This window comes from Mobula hypostoma, chromosome 14, assembly GCF_963921235.1.
Source record: "Mobula hypostoma chromosome 14, sMobHyp1.1, whole genome shotgun sequence".
NCBI classification, from domain to species: Eukaryota; Metazoa; Chordata; class Chondrichthyes; order Myliobatiformes; family Myliobatidae; genus Mobula; species Mobula hypostoma.
Genome location: NC_086110.1, coordinates 15,811,478 through 15,839,196, shown reverse-complemented (window position 1 = coordinate 15,839,196; position 27,719 = coordinate 15,811,478). Strand labels below are relative to the sequence as shown.

Sequence of the window (27,719 nt, the reverse complement as noted above, 5' to 3'; positions counted from 1 at the left end):
TGCCCTCTTGTATTGAGCAGTGGTGCCCTGGGGAAGAGGCGCTGGCTGTCCACTCTATCTATTCCTCTTATTATCTTGTACACCTCTATCATGTCTCCTCTCATCCTCCTTCTCTCCAAAGAGTAAAGCCCTAGCTCCCTTAATCTCTGATCATAATGCATACTCTCTAAACAAGGCAGCATCCTGGTAAATCTCCTCTGTACCCTTTCCAGTGCTTTCACATCCTTCCTATAGTGAGGCGGCCAGAACTGGACACAGTACTCCAAGTGTGGCCTAACCTGAGTTTTATAGAGCTGCATCATTACATCGCGACTCTTAAACTCTACCCCTCGATGTATGAAAGCTAACACCCCATAAGCTTTCTTACCTACCTTATCCATCTGTGACGCAACTTTCAGGGATCTGTGGACATGTACCCCCAGATCCCTCCGCTCCTTCACTCTACCAAGTATCCTGCCATTTACTTTGTACTCTGCCTTGGAGTTTGTCCTTCCAAAGTGTCCCATTCACACTTCTCTGGGTTGAACTCCATCTGCCATTTCTCAGCCCACTTCTGCATCCTATCAATGTCTCTCTGAAATCTTAGACAATCCTCTACACTATCTACAACACCACCAACCTTTGTGTCGTCTGCAAACTTGCCAACCCACCCTTCTACCCCTACATCCAGGTCGTTAATAAAAATCACGAAAAGTAGAGGTCCCAGAACAGATCCTTGTGGGACACCACTAGTCACAATCCTCCAATCTGAATGTACTCCCTCCACCACGACCCTCTGCCTTCTGCAGGCAAGCCAATTCTGAATCCACCTGGCCAAACTTCCCTGGATCCCATGCCTTCTGACTTTCTGAATAAGCCTACCATGTGGAGCCTTGTCAAATGCCTTACTAAAATCCATATAGATCACATCCACTGCACTACCCTCATCTATATGCCTGGTCACCTTCTCAAAGAACTCTATCAGGCTTGTTAGACACGATCTGCCCTTCACAAAGCCATGCTGACTGTCCCTGATCAGACCATGATTCTCTAAATGCCCAGAGATCCTATCTCTAAGAATCTTTTCCAACATCTTTCCGACCATAGACGTAAGGCTCACTGGTCTATAATTACCCGGACTATCCCTACTACCTTTTTTGAACAAGGGGACAACATTCGCCTCCCTCCAATCCTCCGGTACCATTCCCGTGGACAACAAGGACATAAAGATCCTAGCCAGAGGCTCAGCAATCTCCTCCCTCGCCTCGTGGAGCAGCCTGGGGAATATTCCATCAGGCCCCGGGGACTTATCCATCCTAATGTATTTTAACAACTCCAACACCTCCTCTCCCTTAATATCAACATGCTCCAGAACATCAACCTCACTCGTATTGTCCTCACCGTCATCAAGTTCCCTCTCATTGATGAATACCAAAGAGAAGTATTCATTGAGGACCTCGCTCACTTCCACAGCCTCTAGGCACATCTTCCCACCTTTATCTCTAATCGGTCCTACCTTCACTCCTGTCATCCTTTTTTTCTTCACATAATTGAAGAATGCCTTGGGGTTTTCCTTTACCCTACTCGCCAAGGCTTTCTCAGCCCCTTCTTAAGCTCCTTTCTTGCTTCCCTATATTCCTCAATAGACCCATCTGATCCTTGCTTCCTAAACCTCATGTATGCTGCCTTCTTCCACCTGACTAGATTTCCCACCTCATTTGTCACCCATGGTTCCCTTACCCTACCATTCTTTATCTTCCTCACCGGGACAAATTTATCCCTAAAATCCTGCAAGAGATCTTTAAACATCGACCACATGCCCATAGTACATTTCCCTGCAAAAACATCATCCCAATTCACACCCGCAAGTTCTAGCCTTATAGCCTCATAATTTGCCCTTCCCCAATTAAAAAATTTTCCTATCCTCTCTGATTCTATCCTTTTCCCTGATAATGCTGAAGTCCAGGGAGCGGTGGTATGGCATTCCCTCTTGTCGGCTTGTCCACGTGCTGTGACAGGTATCCGTCCTGGACACACTTAACAAACTCTGCCCCATCTAAACCCTTGGAACTAATCAGGTGCCAATCAATATTAGGGAAGTTAAAGTCACCTATGATAACAACCCTGTTATTTTTGCACCTTTCCAAAATCTGCTTCCCAATCTGCTCCTCTGTATCTCTGCTGCTACCAGGGGGCCTATAGAATACCCCCAATAGAGTAACTGCTCCCTTCCTGTTCCTGACTTCCACCCATACTGACTCAAAAGAGGATCCTGCTACATTACCCACCCTTTCTGTAGCTGTAATAGTATCCCTGACCAGTAATGCCACCCCTCCTCCCCTTTTTCCACCCTCTCTATCCCTTTTAAAGCACTGAAACCCAGGAATATTGAGAATCCATTCCTGCCCTGGGGCCAGCCAAATCTCTGTAATGGCCACTACAGCATAATTCCATGTAGGTATCCAAGCTCCCAGTTCATCACCTTTGTTCCTGATGCTTCTTGCATTGAAGTACACATATTTCAGCCCTTCTACCTTACTGTCTTTACACTATTTATTCTGCTTCTCTTTCCTCAAAGCCTCTCTGTATGTTAGATTTGGCTTTACTCCATGCATTTCTTTCACTGCTCTATCGCTCTGGGTCCCATCCCCCTTGCAAATTAGTTTAAACCCTCCCGAACCATGCTAGCAAACCTACCTGCAAGGATATTGCTCCCCCTCGAGTTCAGGTGCAACCCATCCAATCTGTACAGGTCCCACCTTCCCCAAATGCTAAGGCTTTATAAGGCACTGGTGAGGCCTCACCTTGAGTATGTGAACAGTTTTGGGCTTTTTATCTACGAAATGATGTGCTGGCTTTGGAGAGGGTTCAGAGGAGTTTCACAAGAATGATTCCGGGAATGAAAGGGTTATCATATGAGGAACATTTGATTGCTCTGGGTCTGTATGCACTGGAGTTCAGAAGGATGAGGGGGAATCTCATTGAAACTTTTCGAATGCTGAAAGGCCTAGACAGAGTAGATGTGGAAAGGGGGTCGAGGACAAGAGGGCACAACCTCAGGATATAGGGGCGTCTGTTTAAAACAAAGATGTGGAGAAATTTCTTTAGCCAGAGTGTGGTGAATTTGTGGAATTTGTTTTCACAGACAGCTGTGGAGGCTGGGTCGTTGGGTGTATTTAAGGCAGAGACTGTTAGGTTCTTGATTTGACACGGCATCAAAAGTTACGGGGGACGGCTGAGGATAGGGATTGGGGAGGGAAAGAAGGATCAGCCATGATTAAATGGCGGAGCAGACTCGATGGGCCAAATAGACTAATTCTGCTCCTGTGTCTTATGTACGGTGGAGAGCATTCCGACTGGTTGCATCCCTGCCGCCAGTGCACATGATAGCAAGTGGCTGCAGTGTATTGTAGACTCGGCCAGTTGTATCAGCCCGGCCCTCACCGCCACTGAGGACAGTGTATTGTAGACTTGGCCAGTTCTATCAGCCCAGCCCTCACCGCCACTGAGAACAGAGTATAGTAGACTCGGCCGGTTCTATCAGCACAGTCCTCACCACCACCACTGAGGATAGAGTATAGTAGACTTGGCCGGTTCTATCAGCACAGTCCTCACCGCCACTGAGGACAGAGTATTGTAGACTCGGCCAGTTCTATCAGCCCAGCCCTCACCGCTACTGAGGACAGAGTATAGTAGACTTGGCCGGTTCTATCAGCACAGTCCTCACCGCCACTGAGGACAGAGTATTGTAGACTTGGCCGGTTCTATCAGCACAGTCCTCACCGACACTGAGGACAGAGTGTAGTAGACTTGGCCAGTTCTATCAGCACAGTCCTCACCACCACCACTGAGGACAGAGTATAGTAGACTTGGCCGGTTCTATCAGCACAGTCCTCACCGACACTGAGGACAGAGTATAGTAGACTCGGCCGGTTTTATCAGCACAGTCCTCACCGACACTGAGGACAGAGTATAGTAGACTTGGCCGGTTTTATCAGCACAGTCCTCACCGACACTGAGGACAGAGTATTGTAGACTCGGCCAGTTCTATCAGCACAGTCCTCACCACCACCACTGAGGACAGAGTATAGTAGACTCGGCCGGTTCTATCAGCACAGTCCTCACCGACACTGAGGACAGAGTATAGTAGACTCGGCCGGTTCTATCAGCACAGTCCTCACCGACACTGAGGACAGAGTATAGTAGACTCGGCCGGTTCTATCAGCACAGTCCTCACCGACACTGAGGACAGAGTATAGTAGACTCGGCCGGTTCTATCAGCACAGTCCTCACCGACACTGAGGACAGAGTATAGTAGACTCGGCCAGTTCTATCAGCACAGTCCTCACCGACACTGAGGACAGAGTATAGTAGACTCGGCCGGTTCTATCAGCACAGTCCTCACCGACACTGAGGACAGAGTATAGTAGACTCGGCCGGTTCTATCAGCACAGTCCTCACCGACACTGAGGACAGAGTATAGTAGACTCGGCCGGTTCTATCAGCACAGTCCTCACCGACACTGAGGACAGAGTATAGTAGACTCGGCCGGTTCTATCAGCACAGTCCTCACCGACACTGAGGACAGAGTATAGTAGACTCGGCCGGTTCTATCAGCACAGTCCTCACCGACACTGAGGACAGAGTATAGTAGACTCGGCCGGTTCTATCAGCACAGTCCTCACCGACACTGAGGACAGAGTATAGTAGACTCGGCCGGTTCTATCAGCACAGTCCTCACCGACACTGAGGACAGAGTATAGTAGACTCGGCCGGTTCTATCAGCACAGTCCTCACCGACACTGAGGACAGAGTATAGTAGACTCGGCCGGTTCTATCAGCACAGTCCTCACCGACACTGAGGACAGAGTATAGTAGACTCGGCCGGTTCTATCAGCACAGTCCTCACCGACACTGAGGACAGAGTATAGTAGACTCGGCCGGTTCTATCAGCACAGTCCTCACCGACACTGAGGACAGAGTATAGTAGACTCGGCCGGTTCTATCAGCACAGTCCTCACCGCTACTGAGGACAGAGTATAGTAGACTCGGCCGGTTCTATCAGCACAGTCCTCACCGACACTGAGGACAGAGTATAGTAGACTCGGCCGGTTCTATCAGCACAGTCCTCACCGACACTGAGGACAGAGTATAGTAGACTCGGCCGGTTCTATCAGCACAGTCCTCACCGACACTGAGGACAACTTCAAGTGGCCGTGTCTCAAAAAGGTGCCATCCATCATTGAAGATTCACCATCCAGAACATGCACTCTTCATGATTCTGCCACGGGGGAGGAGACCCATACTCAATGATTTAAGAACAGATTCTTCCCTTCCATCATCAGATATCTGAGTGGTCCATGAGCACCACAAATTTGTCTTTTGCACTATTCATTTGGTCAGCTGGTGGCGCAGTGAGATCAGCGCCGTGCTTGAGAACAGAGATTCCCGAGTTCGATCCAGTGACAGACCTCCCCCGAGCGTGCTTTCCATCCGTGCCGGGTTGATGTTGAGCCCGCAACTCGGCCTCGTAAAATAGTACTGTGAAATGTCTGTGCGAGGAGTGGTGCCCCCCCCCCCACAGCCTTCCGATCCGCGCATTGAAAGGCATGAAAATGCCCAGCGCTGGCCTCCCAGGCCTGAGTCAATGTCATCATCGTAACTTATCATTAATGTCTTGCAGTGCACCGCTGCCACTAAACAACAGATTTCATGACATGTCAGTGATAATAAAGCTGATTGCAAAGAGTGCCCGACATGCATTGAAGTGGCATGTGGTAAAAGGGCTGGGGTGAGAGACGAGACCAAACCTGTGTAAGGGCACAATGCTTACAGATGGCTGTGCTTCATCTGTGTGCATGGCTGCTTTGTGTGTGCCAACAGCATTCTGTATCCGATCTCCACTCCGGATTGCCTGGCTCACCGTGCTCTCTGCCAGAGAGCTTACATTTAAATAGCTTTGTGCTGGGCTTCACCCGGAAATGGCTGCTATTATCTTGGAAGGAGAAATGCTAGATGAAGTGAAAATTGATGAGGAGGATAATACAGGTCGGTTTAATTAGTTACCTGATTGGAGCTGATGCATCCCAGGTTGCTGAGGGAAGTGTGGGTACTGAATGCAAGAGAATTTGCCCTCATCTTCCAGTTGTCAGGGAGGTACTGGAGTAGGAGTTCCCCACCTGGGACATAAGCCTTTTCCTTAATGGTGTTGGTCCATGATATAAAAACCCTTGTACTCGAGGATCATGTTCAAAATGGAGTGCAAGAACTTGTCCAACAGCCATAAGCCAGCCAGTTTACCCTCTGTGCTGGGGAAGTTTTCACAAATTATGTGGGGAAAAAGAATTACTAGGCATTTGGGGAAGGTTAAGTTAGCTAATATCTACATGTATGAGTTTTCAGAAGGCATTTTTCTAAAGTCCTACAGCCCAATTGGCAAAGCTGAAGCCATGAAATAGGGAGGTTGGCTGTAGCTTGAGTAAAAATCGGTTCAAAGGCAGAAAGCAGAGCGCCCTGGTAAACAGTTGTTTTTCGGAATGGAGGATGGTTGTCTGCGGGTTCCCCAGGGGTGTGCGTCAGGGCCATTTCCTTTCTTTGATGCGCATTCATGACTTGAAGTTTGGCGTGTGAAGTGAAATATCAAAATCTGCAGACAGCATCACATTGAGGTTAGTACTATGCTGCAAGAGGATGTGGAGAAACAGCAGACTGGGCAGGTAAGAGACAGCTGAAATTTTAATACGGAGAAGTTAACAGAGTAAATTTCTCACACACAGTGTAGTTGGTACCTGGAGTGAGCCGTCAGAGGAGGTTGTAGAAGGAAGGAAAGAGGGAAGAAGAATTAATGTAGGCAGATGGGATGAGGTGAGAGCAGGCATGATTGCCAGCATGGAAGCAGTGGTCTGTAGGGCCTGTTCTATGCTGTACAACTCTGTTGAGTGTGACAGTGACCGAAGGAGAAACATGGGCTGTTTGCCACACTATTAAACAGGAACTGATTGTTTAACTTCTGTTACTCTGAAAGAACTGTTCATGTTATGATTGATTGGTAAAAATACATTGGCTATTGGGTGTCCGAAAGCAGGCTGGTGAAGTTGAATATTTATAAAACGCTGTTCAGACCACAACTGGAGAATTGCATTGGATTCTTGTGGCCGCACTTGGATCCTGGAGAAGGAAGAAAGATTTCAGCTGCGTGGTGAGGCCGAGGTTGTTCCCGGAACAGAGAAAGCTGAAGGTTGGAGAGGCCTACAAAGTCATGACTGGCTCAGATGGTGCAGGTCGAGAGGTTTAGAAGGTTCTAGCGAGTATTTCTTGTTCTCCATCCTCACTTCCCTCAAGTAGAGTGAAGAGCACCGGAGCTTTGGAAGGGGAATGTAAGGACAGAACTTTTTATGCAGTTATGGAAATGCCGGAAACAAAACTACCAAGGGTTTGAAAAGGGATTTCATAGATTCCTGAGGGCAAGTAATGTCCAGACCTACAGAAGAAGAAGATGGAACGAGCCAGCGTGGACATTGTGCCTCCTGTGGCCTCCCTCTGTGCTCTCCTAACTCATTCAATTTCATAGTCGGAGGAGCCTCCAGGTCAAACCCAGAGGACAGCACTCAAAGAACAGTAGAAATTTGGAACATAAATGATGCTGGGTCAGTCGTTAATTTGAAACCTAGTTCAGTGAGCAAAACTATCAAAATGACTGAGAAATAAGGGCGTATAGTGGGTATGTGGAGTTGGGTTGCATATCAGCCATGATCTGATTTGACAATAATTCCTTCCGAAGGCTCTGGTTCTCCACTCCCTCGGCACTAATCCTAACCTCACCATCAAACCCACAGATAAAGGGAGTGTTGTAGTAGTCTGGCAGACTGAGGTCCAGCGACAACTCTCAGACATCTCATCTTACTTACCCCTCGAACAGGACCCCATTAAGGAAAACCAGGCCATCGTCTCCCACACCATCACCAACCTTATGGACTCTGGGGATCTCCCATCCACCGCCACCAACCTCATAGTTCCCACACCCCCCACATCCCGTTTCTACCTTCTACCCAAGATCCACCAATCCACTTGTCTAGGGAGACCCATTGTTTCAGCTTGTTCCTGCCCCACTGAACTCATATCGGCTTACCCCAATTGTTTATCTCCCCAGTTCAGTCCCTTCCTAGCTACATCCATGACCCTTCACACTCTCTTTTCAATGATTTCAGGTTCCCTGGCTCCCATCATCTCATTTTTACTATGGATGTCCAGTCCCTATACACCTCCATCCTCCACCAGGAAGGCCTCAAAGCTCTCCGTTTCTTTCTGGACACCAGACCCAACTAGTTCCTCTCCACCACCACTCTCCTCCGCCTAGTGGAACTTGTCCTCACTGTAAATAATTTATCCTTTGTCTCCTCCCACTTTCTTCAAACAAAAGGTGTAGCCATGGGCACTCGCATGGGTCTCAGCTATGCCTGCCTTTTTGTCGGCTACGTGAAACAGTCCATGTTCCAAGCTTACACTGATGTCCGTCCCCCACTTTTCCTACGCTACATCAATGACTGCATTGGTGCTGCTTCCTGAACCCATGCTGAACTCCTCAACTTCTCTCACTTTGCCTCCGACTTCCACCCTGCCCTCAAATTCACCTGGTCCATTCCTGACACCTCCCTTCCCTTTCTCGATCTCTCTGTACTGTCTCTTATCTCTGGAGACAGCTTATCCGCCGATATCTATTACAAACCCACAGACTCTCACAGCTACCTGGACTACACCTTGCCCCACCCTGTTACTGGTAAAAACACTGTCCCCTTCTCTCAATTCCTCCATTTCTGCTGCATCTGCTCTCAGGATGAGGCTTTTCATTCCAGAATGAAGGAGATGGCCTCTTTCTTCAAAGAAAGGGGCTTCCCTTCCTCCACCATCAACGCTGCCCTCGACTGCATCTCTTCCATTTTACATGAATCTGCTCTCACCCCAGCCTCCCACCACCCTACCAGAGATAGGGTTCCTCTTGCTCTCACCTACCACTCCACCAGCCTTCATGCCCTGCACATAATTCTCCAAAACGTCCGCCATTTCCAACAGGATCCCACCACCAAGCACATCTTTCCCTTCTGCCACCTGACTTTTTGCTTTCTGCAGGGATCGTTCCCTTGTCCATTCGTCCCTCCCCCCGATCTCCCTCCTGGCACTTATCCTTGCAAGCAGAACAAGTGCTACACCTGCCCCTACATCTCCTCCCTCACTACCATTCAGGGCCCCAAACAGTGCTTCCAGATGAGGTGGCACGTCACCTGTGAGTCTGTTGGGGTCAACTACTGTGTCCAGTGCTCCCGGTGTGGCCTCCTGTACATTGTTGAGACATGACGTGGATTGGGAGACCACTTTGCCGAGCATCTATGCTCCATCTCCCAGAAAAAGCGGGATCTCCCAGTGGCCACCCATTTTAATTCCACTTCCCATTCCCATTCTGATATGTCTTTCCATGGCCTCCTTCACTGTCATGATGAGGCCATGCTTAGGTTGGAGGAACAACATGTTATATTCCATCTGGGTAGCCTCCAACCTGATGGCATGAACATTGATTTCTCGAACTTACAGTAATGCCCCCCGCCCTCTTCTTCACCATTCCACATCCCCTTTTCCCTCTCTCACCGTATCTCCTTGCCTGCCCATCGCCTCCCTCTGGTGCTCTTCCCCTCTTTTCTTTCTTGCATGGCCTTCTGTCCTCTTATATCAGACTCCCCCTTCTCCAGCCCTGTATCTCTGTCACCAATCAACTTCCCAGCTCTTTACTTCATCCCTTCCCCTTAAGGTTTCACCTATGATCTTGTGTTTTTCTCTCTCCCCTTCCCCCACCTTTAAAATCTACTCCTATGCTTTATTTCTCCAGTCCTACCGCAGGGTGTTGGCCCGAAATGTCGATTGTACTCTTTTCCATAGATGCTGCCTGGCCTGCTGCGTTCCTCCAGCAGTTTGTGTGTCGCTCTGGATGTGCAGCATCTGCAGATTTTCTCTTGTTTGGTCAGTAGTTCAATAGTTCCATATGATTTAGGCTGAGTACAGAGTTCATGGTGCACACTGTAGTTAAGGTTCTTGTTTCAAATTAAAATTAATTCTGTAGCTTTATTGTCTCTTGAAGGTTAATTGCATTTAAAATGCACAGATTTTTACCAGATAATATCATTCTTCCAATATGCTGCGGAGTTTGCACTCTGTTGAGGTTCTTGGTTTGGTGTTTATGTAATTGCTTGAAGGTTTGGTCATAGACTTGGTAGTTTACTGTGTCACAGAAATACATGGCTGGGTTTAACCAAGCTGCGATATTGCAGTAGCGGTCTTTCAGACTGATCATTTACACTTCCTGTGTGGCCCAGTATTCACAAGTTCTGTTTTACATTTAACCATTTAATGTGGAGGCAGCCAGGCACATGCCTGAACCTGCCCTTGTGCGTTGTTGGCATGCTGAAATCTCAGCCATTTTGCTGATTCACATGGAGAATGTCACAGGTGTGTTTGGGGAGGAAATGAAGGGTTGAGTGAACATTGAATTGGATTATTAATTGTATCATAACTTCAAGGTAATTGGAGGAAATTATGTCAGAGATAGATTACTTATACAGAGAGCAGTGGGTGCATGCAATGCCTGCCAAGGGTGTTGGTAGAGGCAGATACATTAGGAATATTTAGGAATTCCTAGATAGGCACGTGGATGATGGGAAAATGGTGGATTTTGAAGGAGGGGAGGGTTAGATTCAAATTAGAGAGGGTTAAGAGGTTGCCACAACATCTTGGGCCAAGGGGCCTGTACTATGGAACAACTTTGATAGGCCTGCCATCCATACAGAGGTTTTTCATCACTTCCATGCATTGTGGCAGCATGAAAGAAAATGGCGAAAATAGTGTTCTACTTCTGTAGAAAAGTACAGGCAGACAAGGCCATGAAAAGATAGCCTGTGAGGTTGAGTCCATCTTATCGTACAAGAAGTCCATTCTGTAGTCTTGTAACAGTGGAATATAGGGTGCCATGGTAGCATAGCGGTTCGCGCTACACTATTACAGCTCAGGGCGCTGGAGTTCAGAGTTCAATTCCGGTGTACTCTGTAAGAAAGTTGGTGCGTGCGCATGTGCGCGTGGGGGGATTGGGGGGGTGCAGGGGAATTCTCCAGGTGCTCCTGTTTCCTCCCACAATCCAAAGATATACTGGTTTTTAGGTTAATTGGACATTGTAGATTGTCCCGTAATTAGGCTAGGGTTAAATTGGTGGGCTGTTGGGTGGCGCGGCTCAAAGGGCTGGAGAGGGTTATTCCACGCTGTATCTCTAAGTGGATAGAATCTGTCCTTGATGGTGGGACAAGCCTTCAAGCATTGCATTAAGATAGCTCGTTGATTTGAAAGAACTTTGTCAAGGCGCCTATTGCTGACGTCATCGCCTTTGGCGCCACTGTACTGTCGTGGTTAGCGCCACGCTGTTACAGCTTGGGGTGGCAGAGTTCAGAGTTCAATTCTGGGGCCATCCGTAAGCAGCTTGTATGTTCGGCTGTGATCATGTGGGTTTCCTCCAGGTGCTCCTGTTTCCCCTCACAGTCCAAAGGTGTACCAGTTATTAGGTTAATTGGTCATTGTAAACTGCCTAGGGTTAGATAGGTGGCTCGCTGGAGGGGTAGGGCTCATTGGGCTGGAAGGCCAAGTTCCGTGCTCGCTGTATCTTTAAATTTAAAAAAATAACTAATTGTAGGCAAACCTCAGAAGTTCCGTGCCTGAGTATCGTAACAGCACTTGTAGTGACGATGCTTGATGCTATCTGCTTCTATAGTGATGACTGTAATCAAGCCGTTGCTGATTTAGTCTGCCTACCATGTCACTGGTCCCAGCCGGGCCCAGTCTTCGTGTGATCCCTACACAAGGACAGCCTCATCAATGTGGATAACTGCGGAACTTTTACTGTTTCAGTGACCGACGATGGAGCCCGTGGCACCATGCTGGGTGGGCAGTGTGTTTCTTTTCATCTATTCAGACAAGGTTGATCTGTCAAACCTCTACCAAGATCCACAGATGCAGCTAAAGATTTATAAAGCGCTGAAGCTATCTCTTGCAGGTAATTTACAGCTTTCTTGTGCCTGTACTCGAACCCTTGATTTTTATACCAATTAATGTAAATGCATTGCAAGGTGATCTAAGTTTTTTTTCCAGTAGTGAGGTGTTTGTTATTGAGAGCCAATTGTATATCTGAAATAAACAGAGCAAGAGTTATTTCAGTCCATGTTTTTAATACATCTCAAAGGAACATTTTGATTGTAATTTATTAAAGCAGACAAAGTATCAGAATATTACAGTTCAACTCAAAAAGTACTGGCAGAACTTAGCAGGTCAGGCAGCATGTATGGAAACGAATCAATAGTCGACGTTTCAGGCCAATGCCCTTCATCAGGACTGGAAAGGAACGGGAGAAGATGCCAGAATAAGAAGGGGAGGGGAGGGGAAGGATGTAGGGAGAAGCTAGGAGATGACAATTGGAAAAGCCAAAGGGCGGGAGAAGAAGGAATTTGATAAGAGATGACAGTGGACCATGGAAGAAAGGGCACCAGTGGGACGTGAAAGGCAGGTGAGGGGAAGAGGTAAGAGGCCAGACTAGGGAGTAGAAGAAGAAGGAGTGGGGAAGGGAAAGAAATTACTGGAAGGAAAAATCATGCCATCAGGTTGGAGGCTCCCTAGATGGAATTTGAGATGTTGCTCTTCCTACCTGAGTGTGGCCTCATCTTGGCAGAAGAGGAGGCCATGGCCCGACATGTCAGAACAGGAATGAGGATAGGAATTAAGATCTTTGGCCACTGGGAAATTCCATTTTTTTCAGCTGGAGCTGAGGTGCTTAGCAGAACAGTAGCTGTCAGCAACAGGTGAAGTGTTGCCTCACCTGGATGGACTGTTTGGGGCCTGAATGGAGGTGAGGGGGGAGGTGAATGAATATTACAGTTAATAGGTTTTAGCATTGGACGACTGTCTCTGGGCCTCTAGTCGCTGGAGTTTAGAATAATGATGTGGGGATCTCATTGAAACCTGTCAAATATTAAAAGACCTAGATAAAGTGGATGTGGAGAGGATATTTCCTACTGCAGGTGAGTCTAGAATGAGAGGGCACAGCCTCAGAATAGAAGGACTTCCCTTTAGAACAGAGATAAGGAGGAATTTCTTTAGCCAGAGGGTGGTGAATTAGTGGAATTTATTGCCACAAGAGGCTGTGGAGGCTAAGTTGTTGGGTATATTTAAAGCAGAGGCTCATAGGTTCTTGAATAGTCAGGGTGTCAAAGGTTATGGGAAGAAGGCCAGAGAGTGAGGTCAAGATGGACAATCAGTCAGCCATGATTGGATGGTGGAACAGACTTGATAGGCCAAATGGCCTATTTCTGCTTCTATGTCTTATGGTCTTATGATCTGTGGTCTAAAGTTTGGTGTTCCAAATCAGCTTTTAGATTTTGAGAAAAGGGGTTGTTGGGAGATAGTTTAACAGGTCTTACTTTCTTTAAAAGGTGGATATATTCATTGCAGTGGGAATTTTCTTCAAAGTCACACGTGTTAGCGATTGACAAGATGTGAGTAATTGTATTGAGGAGAAGGCCCAGCCTGCCCCATTAAAAGCATCCTGTGCTTCACTGTGCAGACTCCCACACCACCAAAACAGCTTGTTGGCCTTTGGGAGAAATGACGTAAAAAAAACTGTCCATGTGGAGATAAAGCCTGGAAAGTTACTTCAGGCAATCAGGCCTTCTGTAAAAGATGGTTCCTGTCGTAGATGACATTGTGCATCTTCTATACAAGCTGATCTTGATTCTAGCTGGAAATAGATTCTGGCCTGGCCTCTGTTGGAGTAAATCGGCACCTGGGTTCAGCACACACAGGCAACTTGTACCAGCAGTTCACTGTTCTCCCAGGATAAAAACCACACCGGATTTCGAGTTTGGTTTTGCATAAATTGAAAGTGTGAATCTTGATCAGCCCTCCCTCTTCAGGGAAGCAAGCTATAATCACACAATCTAGTACCTCTTATGAGCTCTTGGTCAGATTACTCTTTGCAAGTTGTAAAATACTTTGTCCAGTGACCAAGATTCTTTATTAATCTTTAAAAATTTCTGCTCTCTCTAATCATGTGAAGAACCTTTTAAGCATCATGTTGTCACTGAGCTAGTCTGTATTGAATTGTGCACATGGTCATTGGCCATCCATTCGCTCTAGCTATAGCCTCATGTTCACAACGTGACAACCTTATTGGAAGATTTTTTATTTTACAGTCAATCGCATTTATCCCTGTCAACTATCTCAATGTCATCACTTGTAAGAATAGCAGGGAGAGGAAGTATAGTTCAAAGGTTCATTTATTATGCAGTATACAACTCTGAGATTCGTCTTCTCCAGATGGCCACGAAACAAAGAAGCACTGTGGAAGTCAGTTCAAAGAGAAATAGCAAACCCACCAACCCCACATAAAAAAAATGCTAAAACAATCATCAACCCCCCCCCCGGAACAAAACGCAACAAGGACATCGGCCTCTAAACTCGTATCCCCCCCACAAGAAATGCAACAAAACATCAAAAACATTTTTGTTGTAATTTTGTCCTATGAAATCATCGTTGAAAATGATGCTTTTTGTTATGTTTGTACTGACCAAATTAAATTTCATTCATTCATTCATTCATCTCCAAATCCGCCCCCCCACACAAAATGTTAACAAGAATGCAAGAACATCGACTCTCAGATCCCCCCTCCCCCCACAAAATGCCACAAGATCCTCAACCCCCAAATTCCCCTCCCCTGCACAAACAAACAATGTGAAAGAATGATAAAAACACAGAATATATAAACCATGAGACTGAAAAAAAGTCCATAGTCCAAACTCCATACTCCATACACAGAAACCTCGGTAACATTCACCAGCATTATCAATAGAAAGAGACTTTGGGCAGAGCATTAGGCAACACAGACATCCTCTTCCCACCAGTGATCAGAAGGTCATCAATATTTCCCCCTCCGCTTTCGCCTCGAGGCTTCACTCATCCTCGTTGTTTTAATCGATGAACAGTGGAAGGTTCAATTGGCGAAATGGAGTCAAACAACAGCTCATGCTCCATCTCGCAGCTTCTATGCCTCGGAGTTTGCACTTGCTGCTTCCTGGAATCTTCTCGGAGACAGCAAAGTGCTGGATGCTCAGTTGGTCTCCTAACTGGAAATCGCAGGCCTCAGCAGTTCCAGAAACACATTCAGGATGAAAAACAGATGTAAAAGAAGCAAAATAAGTAGTTTTGTGGTTTATCCAGAAGATGTCGACCGAAGGAGCATTGTATGCAGGCGCCATCTTGACTGGAGAAATTTGGGGAGGAAGAGAGATTCTTAAAGTTATCTGCAGAAATGGATGTGACCAAACAGGAAATGAATACAGGTAGGGAGCTGCTGACTGCAATTGGTGGGAGACAAGCTGGAAGAATTGCAGGAAAATGCCTTTGTTTTTGTTGAGGAAAACAAAACCAAATTGCTGCAGATAGTCAGAAGGTCAGACAGCATCAGTGGAGAAAGAACAACTGATGGAGGCTCAGTCACTGAGTGTATTCAGGTCAGATGATGCATGGTTGGATATTTAAGGAATAAGGGCTCAGTGCATCGATGGGGATGAGGTAAAAGATTAGTTACGTGGTGGAGCAGGCACGAGAAGGCAGATGGTCTAATCCTGTTTCTTGTGGTGTACTATTAAAAAGTAACAGCAATGATATAATTTAGAAGGCCCTCGCCCAGGAATGGAAAAGTCTGCAGGAAGTGGATAGAGCTCAGTCTGTCACAGGCAAAGCCCTTGCCCATCACTGAGCACATTTACAAGGAGCACTGCCACAGGAGAGCAGCGCCCACCATCCCGGCCATGTCCTCTTCTCGTTGTTACCATCAGATAGGAGGTACAGGGGCCGCAAGTCCCATGTCACCATGTTCAGGAACAGTTATTACCCTATAACCATCAGGCTTCTGAGATGGTGTGGATAACTTCACTCACCGCAACACTGAACCAGCGGGTGATTATAAGCAAGCACTCGTGAAACTGCACGATGTTGTCTGTAAACAAGAAACAGCCCATCCCGACTCGTTTCAAATTATAGTCGACGACTTTAACCAGGTCTGTTTGAAGAAAAGCCTGCCCGATAATCACCTGCATGTAACCATGCACCAGAGGTCCCATCACACTAGACCACTGCTACACTACGATAAGGAGTGTGTATCGTTCCTTCCCAAGACCGCATTTTAGCACGTCAGATCACTTGGCTGTACTCCTACTACCTGCATACAGACGCAGCCTAAAAAGCAAAGCTCCAGAGATCAAACAAGAGAAAATCTGCAGATGCTGGAAATCCAAGCAACACACACAAAATGCTGAAAGAATAAACCCACAGCTACCTGGACTATACCTCTTCCCACCCTGTTACTTGTAAAATAACCGTCCTCTTATCTCAATTCCTCCATCTCCCCTGCATCTGCTCTCAGGCTGAGGCTTTTCATTCTAGAACAAAGGAGATATCCTCCTTCTTCAAAGAAAGGGGCTTCCCGTCCTCCACCATCAATGCTGCTCTCAACCACATCTCTTCCATTTCACGCACGTCTGCTCTCACCCCATCCTCCCACCACCCTACCAGGGATAGGGTTCCTCTTGTCCTCACCTACCACTCCACCAGTTCCGCGCCCAGCACCTAATTCTCTGAGACTTCCACCATCTCCATCGGGATCCCACCACCAAGCACATCGTTCCCTCTCCGCCCACATTCTGTTTAGTGCAGGGATCGCTCCCTACACGACTTCCTTGTCCATTCATCCCTCCCCACTGATCTCCCTCCTGGCAGTTCTCCTTGCAGGTGTAACAAGTGCTACACCTGCCCCTACACCTCCTCCCTCACAACCATTCAGGGCCCCAAACAGTCCTTACAGGTGAGGCGACACTTCACCTGTGAGTCTGTTGGGGTCATATACTATGTCTGGTGTTCCCGGTGTGGCCTTCTGTATATCGGTGAGACCAGACGTAGATTGGAAGGCCACTTCGCCGAGCACCTTTACTCTGTCTGCCAGAAAAAATGGAATCTCCCATTGATCACCCATTTTACGAGGGGTGATTGATAAGTTCGTGATCTAAGGTAGAAGGAGTCAATTTTAGAAAACCTAGCACATTTATTTTTCAACATAGTCCCCTCCTGCATGTACACACTTAGTCCAGCGGTCGTGGAGCATACGGATCTTGGACCTCCAGAAAGTGCCCACAGCAGGGGTGATTGATAAGTTCGTGGCCTAAGGTAGAAGGATATGAGTTATTTAGCTTCAAACTTTCTGCATAATCACTCAGAGTTGAACTGCACGTGCATGTAATGAGAGCTGTATAATTTCTCGCTGCTGCCATCAGGTAGAAGGCACAGGTGCCTCAGAAATCACACCACCATTTTCAAGAACAGTTGCTACCCCTCAACCATCAGGCCCTTGAACAAAAGGGGATAACTACACTCATTTAAGGACTCTGTTGTATTGTTATTTATTGCTATTTATTTATATCTGCATTTACAGAGTTTGTTTACAGTTTACAGTTCATGCATAAATCCATTTGCAAAGAAGAAGGATCTCAGGGTTGTACGTAGTGACATGTATGTACTCTGATAATAAAGTTTACTTTGAAATTGGAACTCTTCCACAACCTACAGACTCACATTGAAGGACTCGACATTCATCATCTTGGTATTATTTATTTATTTATTTGGTTGTTTGTCAGACTATTTATGAATAATTATTCATAAATTCTACTGTAATTAATTTTCCTGTAAATACCAGCAAGAAAATAAATCTCAAGGTAGTATAAGATGACATATACGTACTTTGGATAAGATACCGCATGGGAGATTTTAAAAAATTAAGGTACAGGAATTAAGTTTCTAATCAAAAATTACTCGGGTACAAACCTTAGTGCCAATTTTTTTAGAATGAGAAGGAAAGAAACTTTAGATTTGGTCAAGAGGGTGTTGAGATTTACAATTAATGTTTCACCTAATAAAAATTAATACTTCCTTTAGAAGCCCAAAGGAGCACAAAATGGAGGGAACTGACTGAGAAATGGCAAATGGGATTGCATCTGTTCATTTCAAAGAGCTTGGAAGTTGTAGTTTATCGTGTGTCCAGCTACAAATTCCAAGCCCTTTGCGTGCAACTTTAGGAGGCAAACCAAATCTATGTGCAGTTTGTGTAAAGAGTTATCTCTTGCAATTCTCTTTGCAGATGCCACTGGCGGTAGTGGAGGTTATGAAATCCTGAAAGTTTACAGAAGTGCTTTTGGACTTCAGCTGAAATTCACAGAGGAAGTAAAATGCAGGAAGTTTCTGCACAGTTACGAAAGAGGCAGTCTCAAAAACGCTCTAGTGCATCATTTTCAAACGCAGTCTATCCCCAGCACGGCCTTCACAATGGAGCTGAAGGCCGGTCCGGTGACATTAGATGATATCCTGAATAAGCCAGACTCCTGCATAAAACACATCAAGGCAAATGAGGTAGGTAGAGAATCATAGCACTTTACAGCACCCGAGGAGGTTCATTTGATTCTATGCAGGCTCTTTGAGAAAGCTGTTCAAGTTAGCCCCATGCCCTAGCTTTATCCTAATTGTGTGTAAGCTCATCCTTTCTGAACAGGTCTGTCTTTTGAAAGATTAACAATTAGCTTTTAGTCGTCGCATGTGTATCAAATATGGAGTGGGATGCGTTGGTTTGCATCAAATGAAATCAGTGGGGATTGTGCAAGGCAGCCTGCAAGTGTTGGCTTGCTTCTGGTGGCAGCAGAGCATATCTACAACTCAGCACCCTTAACCGTGCACGTGAAGAAACTGGAGAAAACGCACCTGGTCAGGGGAAGAACGTACAAATTCCTGATAGACCGCAGTGGTAATGAAACCCTAACCGTACAGCTGCCTGCTGGAAAGCGATGCGTTAACCACTTTGTTTCCATGATGTATCTGTGGAATCTTGTTTGACTCGCCAACATCATCCTTAAAACCCAGCTCTTCAACCTAGATCTTTAAAAGCCGGATCTTTATAACCCTCAGAAAAATTTTCTTCTTCTCTCTAATTCTGCAAGTGATTCAAAATCTGGTTGGAAGGTGACACGGCTGGAGAGACTTTTTTTTTAGTTGTGATATTAAATCACCCCGGCAGGAAGGAGCAGATCCCAGGGCACCACTTCAGAGATCCGTCTTCACCTGTTTGCCTCAACGATAATTACTGAGGAAAAACTGGTCATTGTTAACAAACGTTGTTACATACTGGAGGAACTCGGCAGATCAGGCAGCATCTAGGGAGAGGAATAAATGATGGCCGGAAGGAGGAAGAAGGCAGAATAACAAGACGGGGGAGGGAATGGAGTACAAGCAGTGTCACTTTGCAACCAGATCTTAAATAATTTTGCAAAATTACACCCACAAAGTGCTGGAGGAATTCAGCAGATCAGTTAGCGTCTATGGAAAGGAATAAGCAGTGAACATTTTGGGCCAAAACCCTTCATCAGGATTGGAAAGGAAGGGGGAAGAAGCCAGAATAAGAAAGTGGGAGAGGGGAAGGAGTACAAGCTTACAGGCGATAGGTGAAACCAGATGAGGGGCAAGGTGGGTAGCTGAGTCCATTTTCAGTTTTATGGTACTTGGAGGCACATGATAAAATAGGCCATAGTCAGCATGGTTTCCTTAACTGAAAAATCTGTTGGAGTTATTTGAGGAAATAACAGGCAGAATAGACAAAGGAGAGTCCATAGACGTTGTTCATCTGGATTTTCAGAAGTCCTTTGACAAAGTAGCACAACTGAGGATGCTAAACAAGATAAGAGCCCATAGGATTACAGGAAAGATACTAGCATGGATAAAAGATTGTCCGACTGGCAGGAGGCAAAGAGTGGGAATAAAGGGGGCCTTTTCTGGTTGGCTGCTGACGAATAGTGGTGCTCCGCAGGTGTTGGTGTTGGGACTGCTTCTTTTCACATTATATGTCGATGATTTGGATGGTTTTGTGGCCCGGTTTCTGGACGATATGACGATAAGTGGAGTGGCAGGGAGTGTTGAGGAAACAGGGCGGCTGCAGAAGTATTTAGATAAATAGGAGAATGGGCTAAGAAGTGGCAGATGGAATATAGTGCACTTTGGTAAATGGAATAAAAGCATAGACTACTTCCTAAATGGGGAGAAAGTTCAGAAATCTGAGGTGCAAAGGATCTTGGGAGTCCTCATACAGGATTCCCTAAAGGTCAACTAGCGGGTTGAGTCTGGTAAGGAAGGCAAATGCAATGTTAGCATTCAACTTGAGAGGACTAGAATATAAATGCAAGGATGTAATGCTGAGGCTTCATAAGGTATTGGTTAGACCACACGGAGTATCACGAGCAATTTTTGGCCCATTATCTGAGAAAGGCTGGGCTGGTATTGGAGAGGGCACAGAGGAATCACAGCTCATGAGGGTCAAAGATGGCCTGGGACTCAGGTCGGCTGGTGTTTACAGGATTCCCTGTGAATGACAAGAATGACCCGTGGCTAACAAGGGAAATTAGGGATAGTATCAATTCCAAAGAAGAAGCATACAAATTAGCCAGAAAAAGTGGCTCACCTGAGGACTGGGAGGAATTCAGAATTCAGCAGAGGAGGACAAAGGGCTTAATTAGGAAGGGGGAAAAAGATTGAGAGAAAACTGGCAGGGAACATAAAAACTGACTGTAAAAGCTTTTATAGATATGTGAAAAGAAAAAGATTGGTTAAGACAAATGTAGGTCCCCTACAGACAGAAACGGGTGAATTGATTATGGGGAGCAAGGACATGGCAGACCAATTGAATAATTACTTTGGTTCTGTCTTCACTAAGGAGTACATAAATAATCTTCCGGAAATAGTAGGGGACAGGGGGTCCAGTGAGATGGAGGAACTGAGGGAAATACATGTTAGTAGGGAAGTGGTGTTAGGTAAATTGAAGGGATTAAAGGCGGATAAATCCCCAGGGCCAGATGGTCTGCATCCCAGAGTGCTTAAGGAAGTAGCCCCAGAAATAGTGGATGCATTAGTGATAATTTTTCAAAACTCTTTAGATTCTGGACTAGTTCTTGAGGATTGGAGGGTGGCTAATGTAACCCCACTTTTTAAAAAAGGAGGGAGAGAGAAACCAGGGAATTATAGACCGGTTAGCGTAACATCGGTGGTGGGGAAACTGCTAGAGTCAGTTATCAAAGATGTGATAACAGCACATTTGGAAAGCGGTGATATCATCGGACAAAGTCAGCATGGATTTGTGAAAGGAAAATCATGTCTGACGAATCTCATAGAATTTTTTGAGGATGTAACTAGTAGAGTGGATAGGGGAGAACCAGTGGATGTGGTATATTTGGATTTTCGAAAGACTTTTGACAAGGTCCCACACAGAAGATTAGTGTGCAAACTTAAAGCACACGGTATTGGGGGTAAGGTATTGATGTGGATAGAGAGTTGGTTGGCAGACAGGAAGCAAAAAGTGGGAATAAACGGGACCTTTTCAGAATGGCAGGCAGTGACTAGTGGGGTACCGCAAGGCTCAGTCTTGGGACCCCAGTTGTTTACAATATATATTAATGACTTGGATGAGGGAATTAAATGCAGCATCTCCAAGTTTGCGGATGACACGAAGCTGGGCGGCAGTGTTAGCTGTGAGGAGGATGCTAAGAGGATGCAGGGTGACTTGGATAGGTTAGGTGAGTGGGCAAATACATGGCAGATGCAATTTAATGTGGATAAATGTAAAGTTATCCACTTTGGTGGCAAAAACAGGAAAACGGATTATTATCTGAATGGTGGCCGATTAGAAAAAGGGGAGGTGCAACGAGACCTGGGTGTCATTATACACCAGTCATTGAAAGTGGGCATGCAGGTACAGCAGGCGGTGAAAAAGGTGAATGGTATGCTGGCACTCATAGCAAGAGGATTCGAGTACAGGAGCAGGGAGGTACTACTGCAGTTGTACAAGGCCTTGGTGAGCCCACACCTGGAGTATTGTGTGCAGTTTTGGTCCCCTACTCTGAGGAAAGATATCCTTGCCATAGAGGGAGTACAAAGAAGGTTCACCAGATTGATTCCTGGGATGACAGGACTTTCATATGATGAAAGACTGGATGAACTCGGCTTATACTCGTTGGAATTTAGAAGATTGAGGAGGGATCTGATTGAAACGTATAAAATCCTACAAGGATTGGACAGGCTAGATGCAGGAAGATTGATCCCGATGTTGGGGAAGTCCAGAACGAGGGGTCACAGTTTGAGGATAAAGGGGAAGCCGTTTAGGACCGAGATTAGGAAAAACTTCTTCACACAGAGAGTGGTGAATCTGTGGAATTCTCTGCCACAGGAAACAGTTGAGGCCAGTTCATTGGCTATATTTAAGAGGGAGTTAGATATGGCCCTTGTGGCTAGGGGGATCAGAGGGTATGGAGGGAAGGCTGGTGCAGGGTTCTGAGTTGGATGATCAGCCATGATCATACTGAATGGCGGTGCAGGCTCGAAGGGCCGAGTGGCCTACTCCTGCACCTATTTTCTATGTTTCTATGAATGTGGAGCAGCGTATATCAGCCAGACGGGACACGCAGTGGAAACCCATATCAAGGAGCACAGGAGATGTATCCGTTTGGGTTACCCGGAGAAATCGATGGTAGCAGAATACTGCATTTGCAATGGCCGTAGGATTGACTTTGATGGCACAAAACGACGGTGCTGTGCCAGTGGCTTTGGGACTGCCTGGTAAAGGAAACCATTGAAAGAAAACACGAGGAAAAGAATTTAAACCAAGATTAAGGTCCCTTTCTAAGTAAGAACTGGAATTTGACTTTAAACAAGGTGGGAGAGCGGAAACCTGATTGGACAAAGACTAACCCATCAGGAGGGACAGACTACAGGGGTATAAATACCACCAGACTAGACATGCCCGGGCATCATCCCAGATGAAGATGGTGGTTTATTGCAAAACGTTGGTTAAAATCGATACCTGTACCTGGCTGGAAGCTGAGAAGAGATTATTCGGGTCCAGAGGAGGTTCGTGAGAATTATTCTGAGAATGAAAGGTTAACACGTGAGGACCATTTGATGGCTATGTACCTGGAGTTGAGAAGAATGAGGGGGGATCTCACTGAAACTTAACGAATACTGAAAGGCCCTGATAGTGTGGATGTAGAGAGGATGCTTCCTACAGTGGGCAAGTCCAGCACTAGAGAGCACAGCTTCCGAACAGAAGGACATTCCTTTAGAACAGTGAAGAGGAGGAATTTCTTTAGCAAGAGGGTGGTGAATCTATGAAATTCTTTGCCACAGTCAGCTGTGTGGAGACCAGGTCACTGGGTGTATTTAAAGCAGTTTGATAAGTTTTTGATTAGTGAGGGTGTCAAAGGTTACGTGGAGCAGGCTGGAGAATGGGATTGGGGTGGATAATAAATCTGCCATGATTGAATGGTGGAACAGATTCAATGGGCTGAATGGCCTAATTCTCCTCTTGTGTCTTATGGCCTTATGCATGGGTGAGTGGGGATGAGGTGAGAAGCTGGGAGGTGATAGGTAGAAGAGGTACTGGGCTGAAGAAGAAGGAATCTGATAGGAGAGGACAGTGGACCATGGTATGAAGGGAAGGGAAGGGAAGGGGAAGGAGGCTGGTCACCATTGCATTGGTGTTTGTAGATCCTGGTCTTGTGCAAATGGGCTGTGTTCCCTGTGTTACGCCAGAATTTATTGTTCCATGGTCTTCTCATTCCTTGGCACGATGGAAAGGAAGTTGGTCATGAAGGCATGTGATACAACTTCCAGACTGCAGGGATATATTCTGTTGATCTTCAAGAGCTGGTATTAGGATCAGTTTTTGACTTGTGTTAAAAAAAAAACTTGTGCATACAGGGTGTGATATTACATAGTGCCAATGAGCCAAAAAATCAGAAATGCAATAACAGTCAGGAGCACAAGAAATTGTGATGTCTGTGGAAAAGGCTGGTGGGCTCCTCCCTCTTTACCCATTAGGGAATAAATGACAAAGTCTAATGCTAAACCACGATAAACGTTAGCTAGTTATCAGCTGGGCAGAGGATGATTTTTGACTATTAGGCTTCTAGGCAGAATTGCCCAAGCTTGGAGAAGGTGTGATAGGGATTTTCTAGAATGATACCAAAGTGACCAGACTGGAGAGGTTGTGCTGGTGCCTCTTGGACCAAATAGGATCAAGAGGTGATTGAATAGTCGCCTTACCTCATGACTGAAGGAGAAATAGAGAAAATGTTCTGAGTGTGGCAGAAGGGCTCACAACCAAAGAAAATGTACGGAAGGTAATTGATAAAGGAACAGTGTTTGATACATTTTCAGACAAATCAGAAAAGCAAAATCCACATGTGATTCAAGAGTGGGTGCCAAATTGACAGCTGAGATTTCAGAGTACATTTATTATCAAAGTATGTATAAATTATATAACCTTGAGATTTTTTTTGCGCCATGGAGAGGGGAGTGAATATCACAGGAGAGTGAGCAAAATTAGCTCTCGCCTCCGATCCCGACACCATGTCTTTCCAGTATTCTGTTAAATTGTCCAAGCAGGGTGCTGTGGCTGGGAGACTACCGTCAGCAAGCTTTCAAGGGTCTTGGTCCTTGCCCCCTTTTTGAAGTGTATTTAGCCCTTGATATCTGCTGATTTTGGCTGTCCTCGGATGCACATGCCTGTGAAGTTGGTCCTGGGCCTCATCCTGTGCGTGTAAACACGGAGGAGACAATCATTGTCTGCATAAATATGCTGATCAATTTGCAAACCCCTGGTAGCAGGTAGCTTCTTCCCTGCACTTTACTAATCGAATGGGCGTCCTTTACCCAGCCCCACATTGTGCTGTTCGTCTCAGTCAGAGCTTGCAAATTTCAGTGGAAGTAGTTTTTTAACATTTTTTATTTCCTTTTTAGGTTTAACCTGCTCATTAATGCATGTTGATGCTTTTAGGGCATATTTGTGTTCGGGGTACGTTGGGCTCATAGGAGAGGGCTCTGACTGATAACAGCATTTTTTTGTTTATCCACGGGAAGTCCATGCTTCTCTCCTTTGTGGAAAATGAGGACAGGTTTTATATCACAAACTTGTGCATGGGTATTGGCGGTGGGAAAACCTTCAGCCGAAGGGCCTGGTTCTGTGCTGTACGACTCTCTGATGCTAACTAGCTAGAGCAGAATGTTTGAGGTTCTGCTTGAACTCTTCCTTTAAGCAAAAACCTAGTTAGCCTCCCATTAATGTGCCACGGGCTGTTCCGATCAGCACATTGCAGGTAGGATGTGGATTTAATTTAGAGAGATACGGCTCGGTAACAGGCCCTTCTCACCCAACGAGCCCTGACTGCCCACTTACACCCATGTGACCCATTAACCTGCTGACCTGTGCGTCTTTGGGATGTGGGAGGTGTCAGAGCACCTGCAGGAAATCCACACGGTCACGGGGAGAACGTATAAACCTCTTACAGACGGCGGCGGGAATTGAACCTTGTTTACTGGTGCTTTAGGCTAACCACGATGGTGCCGCGCCATCCAATGGAATGCAACCATAGAGGATTGCCAGGTCTGGAGCACTTTGGTTGGGAAGAGGTCTGGGTTGTTTCCTTCATAACAAAGGAGGCCAAAGGAAGGTTTAAAATGTCGGAGTCCTAGATCAGGCAAGCTCGTTGCTCATCTGCATTGTTGTTCCTCTCCGCGCCTTGTGGCGCATCAGGCGGCAACCTTGCTGTTTCTTCAGAATTTATCTGTGTTTTACAGGGCCAAGTTGCTAGCTCGACGCTCAACCCAGCACACATAGCAAGTGTGTATTCGAACCCACACCTCGAAGTCTGGTGTGGATGCTACCTCACCTCCGCTGGCTCCTCCAGCTGGCACTGTAGGATTACTGGTGGTTTGAAAAAGCTCACCATGACTTCGTAGAGCACAATGAGGGATGGGCAATAAATACTGGTTTCAATGTTGAAATCCTATAGATAAAATTAAAACAAAAAAGGGCTTGGAGTTTGTCTAAAGATGTGAAAAGAACAGTAAATTCCTTTTCTATTTCATTTCATCAGAAATTGTGCAGAGTATAATTCACATACAGGTGTCGCCCGCTTTTCGAACATTCGCTTTACGAAACCTCACTGTTACGAAAGACTTACATTAGTTCCCTGTTTTCGCTAACAGAAGGTGTTTTCACTGTTATGATAAAAAACAGCACGCGAGAAAAGCAGTGCGCGATAAAAGGCAGTGTGTGCCCCGAGCAGCCGCTCTCCCCCGGATTCAGAACGACATTCTAGCCGGCATTGGTTAAACACGTGCCTGTGAGCAGCTGTTAGCAAGATGAGTTCTAAGGTATTGGAAAAGCCTGAAAGAGCTCGTAAGGGTGTTACACTTAGCGTAAAACTAGACATAATTAAGCGTTTCGACCGTGGTGAACGAAGTGAGGACAATGTGAGTTTGGCTTGTGGAAGCTGACGAAGATGATGTTGAAGAGGTTTTGGCATCCCATGACCACGAACTGATAGATGAAGAGCTGATGCAATGGGAAGAGGAAAGGATAACAATCAAAACCGATGCAGTAGCGAACTGAACGTGAAGCAACTGCGTGAGAGTTTCGCTGCAATGATAAAGTACGACTTTAATTTTGAAAGGGTACGTAGGTTTAGGGGAAATTTGCAGGATGGTTTGAGTCCTTACAAAGAACTGTATGATAGACAAATAGAAACATAGAAAATAGGTGCAGGAGTAGGCCATTCGGCCCTTCGAGCCTGCACCGCCATTTATTATGATCATGGCTGATCATCCAACTCAGAACCCAGCCTTCCCTCCATACCCCCTGACCCCTGTAGCCACAAGGGCCATATCTAACTTCCTTTTAAACATAGCTAATGAACTGGCCTCAACAGTTTGCTGTGGCAGAGAATTCCACAGATTCACCACTCTCTGTGTGAAGAAGTTTTTCCTAACCTCGGTCCTAAAAGGCTTCCCCTCTATCCTCAAACTGTGACCCCTCGTTCTAGACCTCCCCAACATCGTGAACAATCTTCCCGCATCTAGCCTGTCCAATCCCTTTAGGATCTTATACGTTTCAATCAGATCCCCCCTCAATCTTCTAAATTCCAACGAGTACAAGCCCAGTTCATCCAGTCTTTCTTCATATGAAAGACCCGCCATCCCAGGAATCAATCTGGTGAACCTTCTTTGTACTCCCTCTATGGCAAAGATGTCTTTCCTCAGATTAGGGGACCAAAACTGCACACAATACTCCAGGTGTGGTCTCACCAAGGCCTTGTACAACTGCAGTAGTACCTCCCTGCTCCTGTACTCGAATCCTCTCGTTATAAATGCCAGCATACCGTTCGCCTTTTTCACCGCCTGCTGTACCTGCATGCCCACTTTCAATGACTGGTGTATAATGACACCCAGGTCTCGTTGCACCTCCCCTTTTCCTAATCGGCCACCATTCAGATAATAATCTGTTTTCCTATTTTTGCCACCAAAGTGGATAACTTCACATTTATCCACATTAAATTGCATCTGCCATGAGTTTGCCCACTCACCCAACCTATCCAAGTCACCCTGCATCCTCTTAGCATCCTCCTCACTGCTAACACTGCCACCCAGCTTTGTGTCATCCGCAAACTTGGAGATGCTGCATTTAATTCCCTCATCCAAGTCATTAATATATATTGTAAACAACTGGGGTCCCAGCACTGAGCCTT

The 27,719-nt window shown here is 46.1% G+C and overlaps 1 protein-coding gene across 4 annotated transcripts in view; it reads left to right on the top strand.

The window, feature by feature from the left end:
• tradd (tnfrsf1a-associated via death domain) overlaps nt 1–27,719 on the top strand; it is a 60,095-nt gene that overhangs the window by 16,299 nt on the left and 16,077 nt on the right. For 2 of the 4 annotated variants that reach the window (XM_063066719.1, XM_063066718.1), the window contains exons 2-3: nt 11,917–12,061; nt 18,245–18,513. In XM_063066719.1, coding sequence (XP_062922789.1) covers nt 11,926–12,061; nt 18,245–18,513 — 405 coding nt within the window. In that variant the 5' untranslated portion in view covers nt 11,917–11,925. Of the gene's footprint in view, nt 1–6,663; nt 6,696–10,427; nt 10,474–11,916; nt 12,062–18,244; nt 18,514–27,719 lie in introns of those variants that run through there. The other 2 variants (XM_063066720.1, XM_063066721.1) reach the window with 2 other exon arrangements.